Source organism: Vespula vulgaris, chromosome 6, assembly GCF_905475345.1.
Source record: "Vespula vulgaris chromosome 6, iyVesVulg1.1, whole genome shotgun sequence".
NCBI lineage: Eukaryota > Metazoa > Arthropoda > Insecta > Hymenoptera > Vespidae > Vespula > Vespula vulgaris.
Genome location: NC_066591.1, coordinates 3639445 through 3654662, shown reverse-complemented (window position 1 = coordinate 3654662; position 15218 = coordinate 3639445). Strand labels below are relative to the sequence as shown.

Genomic DNA, 15218 nt, shown 5'->3' with positions numbered 1-15218 from the left:
AATAATAGACAGAACATTTTTTTGGTCTTTAGAGTTTCCGATCCGTGAAATAAAAATTCGAGCAAGCTTCTTTATCAATTTTTTTTTTTTGTTGCTTTTTTCTCTTATTTTTTTCCCTTTTTTTTCTATGGACGAAGCATCTCTCTTTCTCTTTCTCTTTCTCTTTCTCTCATTCTCTTTCTCTTATCGTTCGTAATACTACCTATCATTTCTCATTGAACATTTATGTACGTATATACGTTACGTACATATACAGGTAGAAATATGTTCGCATAGATTGTTCGCACGATCTCCAATATCGACGAAGCTGTGCGTGCCATTATAAAAAAAAGGAGGGGGAGAGGAGAGAGGAGAGAAAAAAAAATAAAGAAAGAAAAAAAAATAATATTCGAACGGTGAAAAATATTTCGCGGATTAAACAACAAGACTGGAACAGTCGATCGATTGAATTGGTAGTTACATTGAAAGATTGCTATAAAACATTTCCGTACATCCTAATTTTTATTATTATTTATTTATTTATTTATTTTATTATTATTACACAGAATAGACGGAATATTACTAATATTAAACGTTGAGTATTTTGTTTAAGCTGGTGGTTTAATTAATCTTGTAGTTTTATAAACTGAAAAAAAAAATAAATAAAAAAAAAAGAAAAAGAACAAAAGATATAAAATGGCCTAGAAAAAAGTCTCTCGATAATAGCTAATCGATATTTATTAAAATTACTTATAAACTTATGAACCGTTTCAAAACTATTACGTGATTTTCAAAAACTAATTTATATTTGTCGTTACTATGAAAATAATTGTTATCGTTGTAGGCAAAAATTTTTTTTTAATCGAATGGAAACTTATAAAATCGTTTTATTATCGTAAATAAAAAAAAGGAAATAATAAAAGTAATTTTTGTTCCATTTAATTATCATTGTTATTGATATTGTGGTTATTTAGTTGTCACGGTAATATCGAGAGTAGAAAAATTTAACGTGACCTATCAAAATATTCTTTTATGTTTTCCTCGAACGATAACAAATAAACCGCATGTTTGTGATCGACTCTTCGTTGTGGTAAGATCGTACGAAACACTCAATCGAAATAATCGAAAAAAATTTCGCGCAAATATAGAAAATATTGCACTCGGATGGAAAGCTTCGATGTTTTTTTACGAACGAATATTTGTTTTCCCATGATAACAAGTAAAGAAATAAAAGAAAAAGAAAAAAAACGAGAAAGAGAGAGAGAGAGAAAAGAAAGAAAATCATAACTTGGTGATATGAAACAAAAATATATTGAGAAATAAAGTTCGACGAAAGAAATGACCAAATCTTGTTATTCTGATATATATCATATAAAAATTAAATTCTATAGTGTTATTATAAATTTTAATAAGGAAAATTTAATAATGAGAATTGAATAAATAAATATCTTGGATATTTCCATCAATAATAAATTCATGATAATAATATTTATCGAGGAGATTTAAAATGATTTGATCATTAAGCAATTACGTTGGAAGAATGACATTATAAAAAATATTTATGTCCATGACATGCATAAAAAAACAACTACTATACTATAAACATATTAATGACGATGACATAAGTGTATTAAAAAAAAAAAAAGAACATTATCTTAAACGTCAATGACAATGCCGTAAGAAGAAAGAAAAGAAAAGAGAAAAGAAAACAACACCGTTAAAAAAAAAAAAAAAAAAAGATAGAAAAAAGGGTAAATATTAATCTATTGTACTTAAAAAACACACGTTACATATTGTATATGGCGTATTAGGCTTTTGAATGTTGTCAAAGTGCATAACAAGCGTAAACACAAGATCATAATGTGTACATATCTCGATCATGGAATACATACGACAACATAACATCAGCTTGTTGAATCGAGCTCCTCTATCACACGCATACGCTTATACAATCAACCACCCATCCACCCACCCACCCACCCACTCACTCACTCATTCGTTCACTCACACATCTATTCATTCATCCACACATATATACGTACATATATACACATACACACGAACAGAAAGAGACGACGCATATCTTCATCGTAAATGTGTGCGATGGTGTAGTCAGCCTCGAGCCCTAATCGTCGTATCGTAATGTTGTAGTTTCGAAAGGTTGCAGGGGAGCGCCGAGAGGATCTAAAATGGGAGAGAGATCTCGATCGTAAGAGTAAATCTAGAGGTGGATCACCGGACCGTCATCAAGCGGATAGAGGAAGAGGAACGAGTCCTCAGAGGGTCGTCAAGAGTTCTCAGCCTACAGGTAAAAATCTAATTTATAAATCCTTCTGGAATACGCTTCGTGGTGAAACCAACAGTTTCTAGATTATTTTCCAAGACTCGATCCAACACTGTTTTCGTCGAGACTTTTTTTTATCTTTTCTTTTTAAACATATAAATTTTACGAGCCTCCGTTTCGAGGGCTATTTTATTGATTTATGACGTAGTGTTCCTATATAAGTGTGTATGTATATATACATATATATATATATATTTTTTATTATTTAAAAAAAAAATCATAACTCCATCGTAATTGATTTCTTTCTTTCCTCGGAATTATATATCTATATTTCCAGCTTGTTTAAAAAATGTCATTATTTCACTCGTATGTTCTCATATGGCAATCGTCAAATTTCTTTTATATAACAAAAAAAAAAGAACAAAGACTGAAATCGATTTATGAGCCATTTTTTTCTATTCTGACTTTCGTAAAAAAAAAAAAAAAAAAAAAAAAAAAGGAAGAAAAATAAATGAAAAAGATTAAAATGTGAAACAAATAGCAAAACTGTTCTCTTTCTCTTTTTTTCTTTTTTTCTTTTTACATCAATTGAAATATATATATCAAAGAGTCGCAATTGATCTTTTCCGAAAGTAGAATCGGAAATGGCGGGTTCAGGTGACTTGGATGATGAAGAGGAACGAAGACGACGTGCCCGTCGTAGTAGTAGTGCAGTCCGTCGTAAATCTTTTGTGACAAGACAAAGATCTTACGACGACGAGATCAAACCAGCTGGGACAATGGCCGGAAGTACTAGTCAGTCTCCACATCCGGATACTGGCCTTGGACTTCCGGTACAATTGCCAAGACGTGCTTCGGCCTACGACGTTTACACGCCACCCGGAAGTGCTGGCTTGAACGCGGCCGCCATTGCTTCGGCTCAACAAAGGGCCTCCATTTCGGCTCAAGGTGCTATTTTATTGATTTTGTGATATTATTTATTATCGTACAACGTAATCATCAGAGCTTCCTAATTGTTTTTTTTATTATTTAAAACGAAGAGGAATCATAATTTCATTGTAATTAAGTTCTCTTCTTTTTTTTTCTTTTTCTTAGAATTATTGGCAATTTGTTAAAAAATTTAATCATTTTGACTTGAATGAAGATTAAAAAAAAGAAAACAAGAAAAATGAAAAGAGATTCGTAAAGAATTGCATTTATCGTACGATAGTATTTTGTATTAATTTGTTATAATAATTTAAAGATAAATATATCTTATTATTTGATTGCACTACTTCGTATTGCTTTATGTTGTAACAATATTAAAACAATAACACCACTAATTAGTTTTTAATTTTGTTTCTTTTCATTTTTCATATCGTTTAATTTATAAATTATTTTATTACACGTCTAAGTTTATGCTATTATAATAATACGATATAAGATAATAGATATACGAGTTTGATGACTTTTTTATGATGGATTTGCTTTCATTATATACTTTCATCATATAACTTGTAAACACGATCGATTCATTCATTTTTATCCTTCGTGTTCATTTGATATTATTTGTTTTATTTCCTACGTAAATTAGGTGCTCGTGAACCGGAAGACAGACCAATTACACGTAGGGCATCATTTCGCACGGTGAAACCAATGTTACCATACGAGGTTGGTGCTGATGAAGAGAAAATCATTAACATGGATCCAACACCGGTTCCTGTGGTCCAACAAACAGTAACACAATCGCCTGTTTTAATACCTGACGAGGAAAGACGTTCCAGACGAAGAGGATCACAGTTGTGAGAATTAAAAAATTTTCTAAATTTCAATCAAAATATTTTTCTTTTCTTTTTACCTGCTTGCATCTTCGAGTACTCCATTTATTAACCAGTTTTTTCATTTTTTGATTTCAATTGGAACAAGTGCAATGATCTTTTAAATTCTAAATTTTTAATAAATATTTCTTTTTTGCACGTTTGCATTTTCGAATCTTATTAAGATATTAAATTCGGATTAGAATTTTTTAATAAACGTTATTTTACATCTTGGCGTTTTCGAAGCTATTTATTTATCAGTCACTTTTCTTTTTCTTTTTTTATATTTTAATTATCAAGATCGTTTTCTTTAAATGAAATCTTATACCGTAGAAGTCTACATTCGATCATAAATATAAAAATAAAATGATATAAAAATTTGAGGTAACACGAGACTAGATTCTATAATATTCAATAAGTCTGACCTTTCATACATACACACATATGTGTGTATTTTATAATGGAAAGATAAAATGTCTTTCTAGACCAGACATAAACGCGATAAGGGCACTAACATCAGCTCCAGGATCAGTCAAAGCCGCACAACCAGCTGCCGTCAGCAGAGTCACAACAGAGGAACGTGACTTACCTAGACAAGGTAGTCTCGTTGATGGGGAGGGCATTAAGATCGTTATTCATGACGTCGACAGTGATCTAGGTAAGTTACAATAACGACTTAATATAAAATCTATCAATTCATAATTTTCATTTGAAAAAGAAGACAAAATTTTATGATCGATCGATTTTATGATCGATTCAATAATAATCAATAATGTGATATAAAATTCATTATAACATTTTATAATTAACTTCGTTAAATAATCAACACACGAGTTACATAAAAAATTTTGATCGTGCAACAACATTCGCGTCATAAGATTCAGGATTAATTAATATTAATTATTAATTAATAATCATAAAAATTGTATAATTTCCATCCGATCAAATTGATGATTGCAATATATTTATAATTAATTAATATGAATTATTAAACTTATAATTGACATAGGATTATATTCGTTGGAACGTTTTATGATTAATTAATATAAAATAGATAATATTTATCAAAGATTAAAACAATTAAATAAAATAAAATTTGTAACAATATTTTCTTTCATTAAATATCATCGTTACTACTTAGGATTGTGTTTTCCGTGAGATATAAAAAGATAATAAATAGAAAGAAAATGCAAAAGAAAAGAATGCAATTTGTTAAAAATAAGCAACGTCAGGTAACACGAAGTTAACTTTATTGAGCGAACATGGCGTTGCACGTATCGAACAAGAGATGGAATCGACGTTAGGTCCAAAATCGCCTTTACGCTAGATCAAGCAGAAATCGTCTGTCCTTGTGTTATGTTGTAAAGAAAAAATCCAAATCTATCCACTTCTACGATCTTTTCTCTCACATTCTCTCTTCTCTCATTCGTGCTGGACTTTAGTCTTGCCTTTCATTTTCACGGTCGATGAATCCCGTTTATTAAACGCGAATTCTTTTCAAAATTCTATCCACGATAAATATTACAAACAATTGCATAATATATGCGATCATTGAAAAATTGGACTGAAAAAAAGAAAATCAGATAAAAGAAATGAAATTGTTTGTCATCTGTATTGAATCAAGTTTAAATCACATTTATTACGATCGAACGAGAAAACATTATTTATTTTATATAAATCCAAAAAAAAAAAATTTCTCTCTTTCTTTCGTCGTCATTTCTATTAATCCATGGTCATATAATCATCGTTTCGTATATTTGTCCGATCGAAAAGTAAATCAATCAATCGATCAATCAATTAATAAACCAAACAAACGCCGAAGTTCGTGAAAATTAGATTATATGTATTTAAAATCAAATAGATACCACACCCACGCATACACATATGCATTTCAAATCGGTCAAGCATATCTTTTGTCTGAAAAAAAGAAAAATGAAAAAAAGAATGAAATAAAAGAAAGAGAGAGAGAGAGAGAGAGAGAAAAAAAGAAAAAAAATTGTAAGTACGAACACGTTAGAAGGACCAATAAAAGCATCCGTACGTACCTAAATAAAAAACTTATCCTTACGTGTATATCCTTATTTTACAGTGCCACGAGTGAACACGAATAGAAGAGTGAAGCTGAGGAGAGACCCGGTCATGGACAAAGGACACAGAAGTGAGTATATACATAAACACATATATACGAGTTCGTCCTATATATATATATATATATATATATATATATATATATATATATATATATATATACGACGAAATTTAATTACTCTCTCACAATCATTGAGAGAGCAAAGCAAAGAAAGAAAGCAAGCTTTAGCGTAGGATGAAGGAAAAACTAATCGGATAAAAAGAAAATCTTCCCTGGGTAATATCGGAAATGGTGCCGTATAAAGAATACCCATTTTCCACTTCCGAAACTTCACAATTTCCAACGAGCGTTCGCCTCGTATTCGCCTTTTGTTAGATTCGTTTGGATAAAAAAAAAAAGGAAAGAAAAAAAAACCCTGAGTAAGAGAAAGAGAGAGAGAGAGAGAGAGATAGAGATAGAGATGGATAAATAGATAGAAAGAGAAAAAAAAGAAAATAGTAGTAGTAGTAGTAGTAGTAATAGTAGTAGTAATAGTATAGTAGTGCCGCAACATTGGTTGTACGATGGTAGAGAAAAAGACAGAGATAGAGCTAAAAGTGAGAGCAGTGTCGCAACATTGGTTTTACAAGGAATGAGTGAAAAAGAGAGAAGGATAGAAAGAAAGAAATAAAGAGAAAAAGGAGGTGAACGTGGCTGAATGCGCAGTGAATAATAAACGTCAGTCGCACGCCTACACTCCAACTTCTATTACCACCGCAGCCCACCATCATCGTCCTTACACGTACGCACGCACGTACGCACCTACACAGATATATTGAGAGTCACTTTACAACACTACCTTACCTCCAGCAATCTGCCCTTACTATTAAGGGTAGGTCTTCTCTTCCAGTAAGAGCGTTCTTGTGTTGTACGCTATTTTAAACTAAATTCGTTAGTACTCGCGAGACCGTGTTACTTCGGTACGTTTCCTTTACCACGTCGATTTTATGGGGATTTCTCTAGAAAAACGAAAACAAAACAAAAAAAAAATATCAACAAGAACGACAACAGAACTTTGAAAAAAGACTCGTCGGAATCGAAGCATTGTTGGTTTTTTTGTTTCTTTCTTTTTTTTTTATAATCAGAATTAACAAAAAAAAAGGAGTGAAGAGTAATTAATTAATCGTTTTTGAAGGTTAACTAAATCTCTTTTTTATTTTTTTATTTATTTATTTTTTTGATTTGCTGCTCAAAATGGTATAAAGCTACGTACGTTCAAGTAGAAGTTCGAAAGAGTCTCGATAAAAAAGGTGAATTGGTTTTTAGAATAGCCTAGAAACTTTTAGCCCACCCCGTGCATTACGCGATACGTGGATGTGTGTGTTTTATATGGGGGTCGAAATGGATATTGATTTCGATTTTGATTTAATCAGACAACGTAACTTTTTCATGGCAAGTAGGTAAAAATGTATGCGATTCGGTCAAGCGAGCGTACTTTTGTTCTTGGCAAGTAGATAAAGACTATAATTTGGTTAGGTGTACTTTTGTTCGCGTCAAGTAGATAAATACTACGATTTGAACGGACTAGTTCTATCTATGTATGAATATAAGTGGTTAAAAGAGACCTCTATTATTCGATGAATCATATACGAATATATATATATATATATTATTTTATACGACATAGTAGATAAGGAGAGTAATGATTTGGTCAGACGTGTAATTTATTCGACAAGTAGATTAAGGACTATAATTTAGTTAAATATGTACATACGTATATTTATGGAAGATAGATAAGGATTATACGATTTAGTCATGTCAAATGTACGTATGTTTATGGGGTGCTACTACGTAAAGACTGTGATTTAGTTAGGTCATTTTATATGGCAAAAGCAAATAAGAACTTTGATTTCATCAGGTATATAGTTTATAGAACGTGTAAATAAAATATTTTTGAGTATGATTTCTGTCACATAATTAATATTATATATGTGTGTATATATATATATGATAAGTAAATAAGAATATTAATTTGATCTGAATAACAAAGTTTATATACGAAGTTAAATAAATACTTGGATTTGTGCAATATACTATAATTTTAATATAACAACATAATATAATGTTTATATGACAAATAGATAATGAGAAAATTTATTGTACATTTTTACAATACATTACAACAAATAATTAAAAAACTACAAAATTTTGATCGACTTTCAATTAGTCGCGGAAAGTCGCGTTACCCTCATTAAAAATAATTTGTTAAACGAAAGAAAAAGAAAAACAAACAAATGCATGCACAAATGCATACACACACACACACATATACGTGTAATTAGATTCCTACAATTCTTCTAACCAATTTCTCTACAACGTTGTTATTAAAAAAGAAAAAAAAAAGAGAAAGACAGAGAGAGGAGAGAAATGTCTTCCCTGTAAGCGTTATTTCAGATGAAGTTAAAAAAGAGATAAAAGAAGGAAGAGGAACAGAGAAAGAGAGAGAGAGAAATAATAAGATGGAAAGGTAGGGAATAATATTATGCAGAAGAGAGAGAGAGAGAGAGAGAGAGAGAAAGAAACAGATGTCGAGTCTCAAACAGATGTTTCGAGCTGTCGGCAACAGGTATCACCGTGTTAACCATTGTAACCAACCACGCTACGAAAGTAATCGAGATCACCCAAGAAAGCTTTCCGTAAAATTACATCTGGCTCATTCTCTCGGCCATGCACACAATCTCATTCTTTTCATCTCATTTCTCTCTCTCTCTCTCTCTCTCTCTCTCTCTCTCTCTCTTTCTCTCTCTCTCTCCTTCTCTGTCTATCTTTCTTTTAGTCACTAACTCTTTCTATTTCTCCATCTTCTTCTATCCTTTAGCCAAACGAAACTTTTCTAGGAAACGGTGGTACTCAGCAACGTAATTAAGACTTTTTCTCGCCTAAACTCAGATCTCTCTCTCTCTCTCTCTCTCTCTCTCTCTCTCTCTCTCTCTCTCTGCATCTATATCTATCTCTCTCTCTCTCTCTCTCTCTCTCTCTCTCTCTCTCTCTCTCTCTCTCTCTCTCTCTTGGACTTTTTTAATCGTCTTTGTGGTACTACTCACTCATCCTATAGTTCACTTTAACATTCTCTCTATGCGGTCGCCTCTCTCTCTTTCTCTCTCTCTCTCTCTCTCTCTCTCTCTCTCTCTTTATCTTTTGTATTTCATTTCTCTTTTTACCGAGATAAACCGCGTAATCGAGAGTTTATTGGACACCGACTCACATAGATCTTTTTATTTCTCTTTGTGCGCGAGGAAAATTGCAATCAACGGAACGTTAAATTATAATGAAAAAGGGACGTTTATGTGTTTGGGTACATGTGTGTATGTGTACGAGTCCAATGTGTGTGTGTACCTTAAAAAAGAAAAAACAAGGACGGACGCTTCGTTTGTCATGGAAATGAACATTGAAATTCTATCTAAGTCCATGATTTTGTCTGACCATTTTTTTTCTTTTCTTTTTTATTTTATTCATTTTATTTCATTCCATTTTTTATTTCTTTTCTTTCTTTCTCTTCTTTTTTTATGATACTCACATTTATATCAAATTTATTATTATTAATATTATATATTTTTGTCCTGTCGTTTATAAGTGTGGATGTGTTTAAAAAAAAAAGAAAAAATGGACGACTCGTTTGTCATGCAAATTGAACATAAAAATTTTAAATCTGCGGTTTTGTCTAACACTTCTTTTTTTGTCCCCACAATTATCTGAAATTATTTGTTGTTGTTGTTGTTATCGTTATTATTATCAATTTTTTCGTGTCATGTAAGTTTCCTGTTATTGTATATCGCATTAAAAAAGTGGAACACTTTGCTTGACGATGATCGATAACATTTTCGTTCGTCGTCGTTATGGAAAGTAATATAAACACTCGATATATAGATATTTATTTTTCAACTTAGCAATACGTAATATCGTCACGATCGATGGATATGCTTCAAGAAATATTAATAACGGTATTAACTTTTTTATAGAGTCGTTCAATAATATGACTTCCTTCGGAATGAGAAAATTGCGATGATTTGAAATGTAATTCTCTTATTTTTCCTTTTTTTTCTGTTATTCCACTTTTCCTATTTTAAAAAATTTAATATCATAATACATTCGTTCGTAAAAATTTATCTTCATTTTTATATAGTACATGTATATGTATATATTATTTATTTTATTATAGATTTATATTAAAAAGATAATCGGAGATTAATCGTTGATTCTCTCGTAATCATACAGTTCATTAATTTCATGGTACAATTCGTAACATAAAGGTAAATCTTTTTATTTTATTATTAAATATATATATATATATATATATATATATATATATATATACACACACATTATTATTATATAATTATTAATTACTCAAGTACAATGAATTTATTCAGAAAATATAAAACGATACTTTCTACAATCATTTTCCTACAATGTATTATACATTCGACCAAATTGGCGAAGTTTATTTAATTGATCATAAATTTAAAAAAAAAAAAAAAAAGGAAGAAAAGAAAGAAAAAACGAAGTGCACACAAAAACATACACAGAGACAGACAAAACGAAGGCTCTAATTTTTTCATGATAAACGATCATCCAGTAGTAATAAAAAATTACTCTGATAGCAAAAAGAGAGTGTTCCCTGAAGTATCCCAATTCATTCATCTTTTAATTCACCCTTCTAACTTTCTATTATTTATCATTCTTTTATATTGTCTCTCTCTCTCTCTCTCTCTCCCTATCTATCTTTCTGGATTTTCTCTTAACATCCTTACCAACACCTTCGTGCCAACGTAATTTCGTGATCCGGCTTAAGCTACTGTACGATCCAGGCTAAAGGTGAAGCGTCGAGTAAAATGGTCGTTCTGGTCATTCCCTTTGTCATTTAAGGTCGAGACGACCTTAACGAATAGTTTCTGTGCGTGTAGAGAAAGAGAAGGACAGACAGACAAACAGACAGGTAGGCAGACAGACAGACAGACAGACAGACAGACAGACAGACAGAAAGACACACCCTCCTGTCTACCCTCTCTCTCGATGGATTTACGTCTCCGGTCCTTTAACGCTTCACGAAAGTGGAGGATAACTGTCATGGTTTCCCAGACGAAATCGATATTCAAATGAGTCGCTCTTCAAACGTTCACCTAACTCCCTCTCTTTCTCTCTTTCTCATTCTTAGCCATCTTTCCATTTACTTCCTTTACTTTTCCATTTCTTCTTCATTTTTGTTTTTGAGATTGCTTTCTTCTCATTTTTTTTTTTTTTGTTTTCTGTTCTAATAAAATTAACGTTAGTTACGTTCACTACTTATTTCACATTTGAATAGTATTTTTTTTCTTTTTTTTTTTTTTTTTTTTTTTTAGTAATTAATAACGATTATTTATAATTTTTTAATTAATGGTAAATAAAAGTTTTTTGTGATGATAATAATAATAATAATAATAATAATAATAATAATAACAATAATAACATGACGGATGTTTCTGAAGTATACAAAGAGATTTATGTTTTCAAACAGAAACATTTTTTTCTTACCCCAATTCAACCTCCGACATTTTCTCATCCCTTTCTAGATAAAATAAGATTGCATCGTAGTAGTCACATTGAGAAGATTTATGCAGCCGGGACAAATGTAGAATTCGATTTACATTCGACTAAGCCAAGTATTCACGGGGCTGTTGCGCCGAAGGATTCTATGGGATATCGAATAGAGAGAGAAAGAGAGATAACTCTCTCCAATCCATTAACTCTCTCTCTCTCTCTCTCTCTCACACACACACACACACACACACATACACACACTCTTTCTCTCTATCTGGATCGAGTAGGCGTACTATTATTAGCAAGGACCACAAATCCTGCAAGCTAGAGAGAGAGAAAGAGGGAGGATACTTTAAATCGATTTTATCTAACATATATATATATATATGTGTGTGTGTGTGTGTGTGTAGATAATATTACGAATTACAACAATAACATCGATACTAATCAATTTATGGAATGAAATTATTAATCATTACTAGAATAAAACAATTAATTTTTGACATATGTAAATCAAAAGTAAAAATTTTTGTATGATTATTTCTTTTTTACACATATGTATGTAGTCTCTCTCTTTCTCTCTTTATTTCTCTATTACATTATTGTTATTTAAAAATATGTATGTAAGAATTGCACTAAGTATTATTACTATACACTATTTAACAGTATAATTTTTTTTTAACGACCACTATCTATACGCATACATTTTTACATATTTTCAAGGATTTCAAGCAATTCGTTCCAAGTGACGTAAAATAAAAAAGAAACAAAATAGAAATGTGGAAAAAAATGTGACATAAATATCAAACGATTTCTTTTTTTTTTCTCTCTCTCTCTTTTACTTTTTTTTCTTTTAACGTAACGCCAATTACAGTGTCAGCGGTCTATACGCAAATAAGTATTTAGGTATTTTCGAAAAAAAATTCTCGATTACGTGACGTAAAAAAAAAAGAAGGTACAAAAGACCTGGCGTAAATCTCGATCCTTATAAAAGTAAAAAAAAAAAAAAGAGAGAGAGAGAGAGAGAAAATCCTTTTTCGTTTTTTTTTATCTTTCATTTTTTAACCTCCATTAAAAACGTCAACGAAGCATATGGATGCATTCATGCATGCATACACATTCCCCCATGTATTTTCGAGCAAACAACATTCGTTTAAACGAGCTGGAATTAAAAAAAAAAAAAAGAAAGAAAGAAAAAAAAGAAAAGAAAAGAAAAGAAAAGAAATTAACCAGAGAGTGCGAAAGAGGAGGCACAAGAAAAAAATAGAAAAAAAAAAGAGAGAAACGATAGAAGACTCCATTCCCGATGAAATCGAGAGATATATATCGTTCATCAACTTGTGTTACAGCACGCGGTTTTGGCATGAGAGTTGTGGGCGGGAAAACAGGAGCCGACGGTCGTACTTTCGCATATATCGTTTGGACCGTTCCCGGTGGTCCAGCTGAAAAAGCTGGACTCCAGCAAGGCGATAAGGTACATCACTGAGATATACTCTCTCTTTTATATGTACATATGTACATTTTACCTATCTTCTCTCTTGCCGAAATTTATATGCGTACGTATGTAGGTAGCTACATATATAACCTATATAATACATATCTACGCGTTTGTATGTATGTTTGTGTATATATGTATGTATATGCATATGTATATGTATATGTATATGTATATGTATATGTATATGTATATGTATGTACACAAAACTCCCATTGAATCGGATAACGAATTTTTTATTAGAACATTTATCCTTTCACATTTTCTTTTTTTTTTTTTTTCTTCTATTTCTGTCCCCATTTTTTTTGCTTTCTTTTCTTTTTATCAAATGAAATATTTACTATCAATAAATCCGAAAGGATAATTTTTTTTCGTAAGATTTACAAGAGCAAGAATGTTTAATCGAATGGGTCAAAAGTTCACAAACGAATTTCAATAATCGAATCAATACTTTACGATACTTTTTCTATTGCTAACGGTTAGGTTTGTGATTTGATAATCTAGGTTTGTTTGAAAATTGTGTTTAATGATCTAAAAGAAACAATTTTTTTTGTTTAAGAAGTCTCGAAAGAGAGTAATTAATTTTGTTGTACTTATCTAAGTACTTTTGATCATAAGTACTCGTGAATCAATCTACGTGTTCCATTTTTCTTGTCTGTTAAATTTTTATTAATAAAAGATATATATAACTTATGTTGAGACGCAATTAAACAAAAAATTATTGTCAAATCAATTTTATTAAGTGATTATTGGTTTCTTTTTACAATCAATCTTCTTTTTCTTTTTTTTCTTGAAGATAGAAAAGAAGTCGCCTTTTTTTTAAATATTGATTATATGGTACAAATTATTATTATTATTATTATTATTATTATTATTATTTACATATAAATAAATTTGTACAGGTATTAGAATGGTCAGGTGTATCCTTGATCGACAAAAGTTTCGAGGAAGTTGCACAAATCATTGAACGTACCGACGATATCGCCGAACTCGTCGTCGAACATGCAACAGATATGTAAGTATTTTAACAATAAACAATATCGATGTATATATGTATGTATGTAAGAAAAGGGAGAAGGAAATCTTGTTAGAAAGAAAAATAAAACACATTATTATTATTACTATTATTTTCGATATCACCACAGTGTAGGTGATTTACTGGACGATCCTGGAATGATATCGTCTTCTGGAAAAACATCCAACATGGGTCTTTTAATGGGTAAGTAAAAAAAATAAATAAATAAAAAGAAAAGAAAATAGACAAAAATTATCAAATAAATTAGAATGCATCGACCATCACGTAAACGAGTGAAAGAAAAAAACTAATATCGAAAGATAGTTAACTGCAACTCTTATAGAAAAAAAAAAAAACAGAAAGAAAAAAGAAAAGAAAAATAAATAAATCGACAAATTGCAATTTTGCAAAGCGACCGATGTAGAAAAGAGGATGGAGAAGCGATTAGGGGAAAAAAAAAAAGAAAAATACGAGAAAAAAAGAAATCTTGAATTATCAACGTAGAGAAAATTTTTTTGCTCGAGTCTGCGCGAAAGCAAATTTTTATTGTTATTTAATTATTCGTAAAAAAAAAAAGAAGAAAATAAAAAAGAAACTATAAGAAATCTTAAAGCGATGAAATAATAATCGTGATCAGACGAAAACGTACACACACACACATATATATATATATAATAAATGATAATTGATGATCTTTTTTTCGAGATACAATACTTTTTAATTTTTATTTTTGTCATCGATTTGTTTTTTTTTTTTTCTTTTTTTTTTATATATATATATAACAAAATGTTGCAATATTTTTCAGAAACCGAAACGGACAAAACACCGTCCTCACCGACGCGCAGGAAACTGCCAAAAACGCCGGTATAACGAGTTATTAAATTAACATCTACACGTGACCGTCTCTCTCTCTCTTTTTCTCTTTCTCTAACTCCCACACAATGTACACTCATCCGTTAACAATAACAGTAACAATACCAATAATAACAATAACAACAACAACA

At 30.6% G+C, this 15218-nt stretch overlaps 1 protein-coding gene across 17 annotated transcripts in view; it reads left to right on the top strand.

Moving 5' to 3' along the window:
- The window catches only part of LOC127064761 (regulating synaptic membrane exocytosis protein 2), a 152293-nt gene that overhangs the window by 105707 nt on the left and 31368 nt on the right, over window positions 1-15218 (top strand). For 15 of the 17 annotated variants that reach the window (XR_007781824.1, XR_007781825.1, XM_050996288.1 and 12 more), the window contains 9 exons: window positions 2131-2287; window positions 2897-3211; window positions 3837-4044; window positions 4545-4717; window positions 6149-6217; window positions 13054-13178; window positions 14102-14214; window positions 14345-14418; window positions 15020-15078. Coding sequence is in view for 15 of the 17 variants with exons in the window: in XM_050996288.1 (XP_050852245.1) it covers window positions 2131-2287; window positions 2897-3211; window positions 3837-4044; window positions 4545-4717; window positions 6149-6217; window positions 13054-13178; window positions 14102-14214; window positions 14345-14418; window positions 15020-15078 (1293 nt within the window). In the remaining 2 variants the exon portion in view is untranslated. The remainder of the gene's footprint in view (window positions 1-2130; window positions 2288-2896; window positions 3212-3836; window positions 4045-4544; window positions 4718-6148; window positions 6218-13053; window positions 13179-14101; window positions 14215-14344; window positions 14419-15019; window positions 15079-15218) is intronic. The other 2 variants (XM_050996298.1, XM_050996297.1) reach the window with 2 other exon arrangements.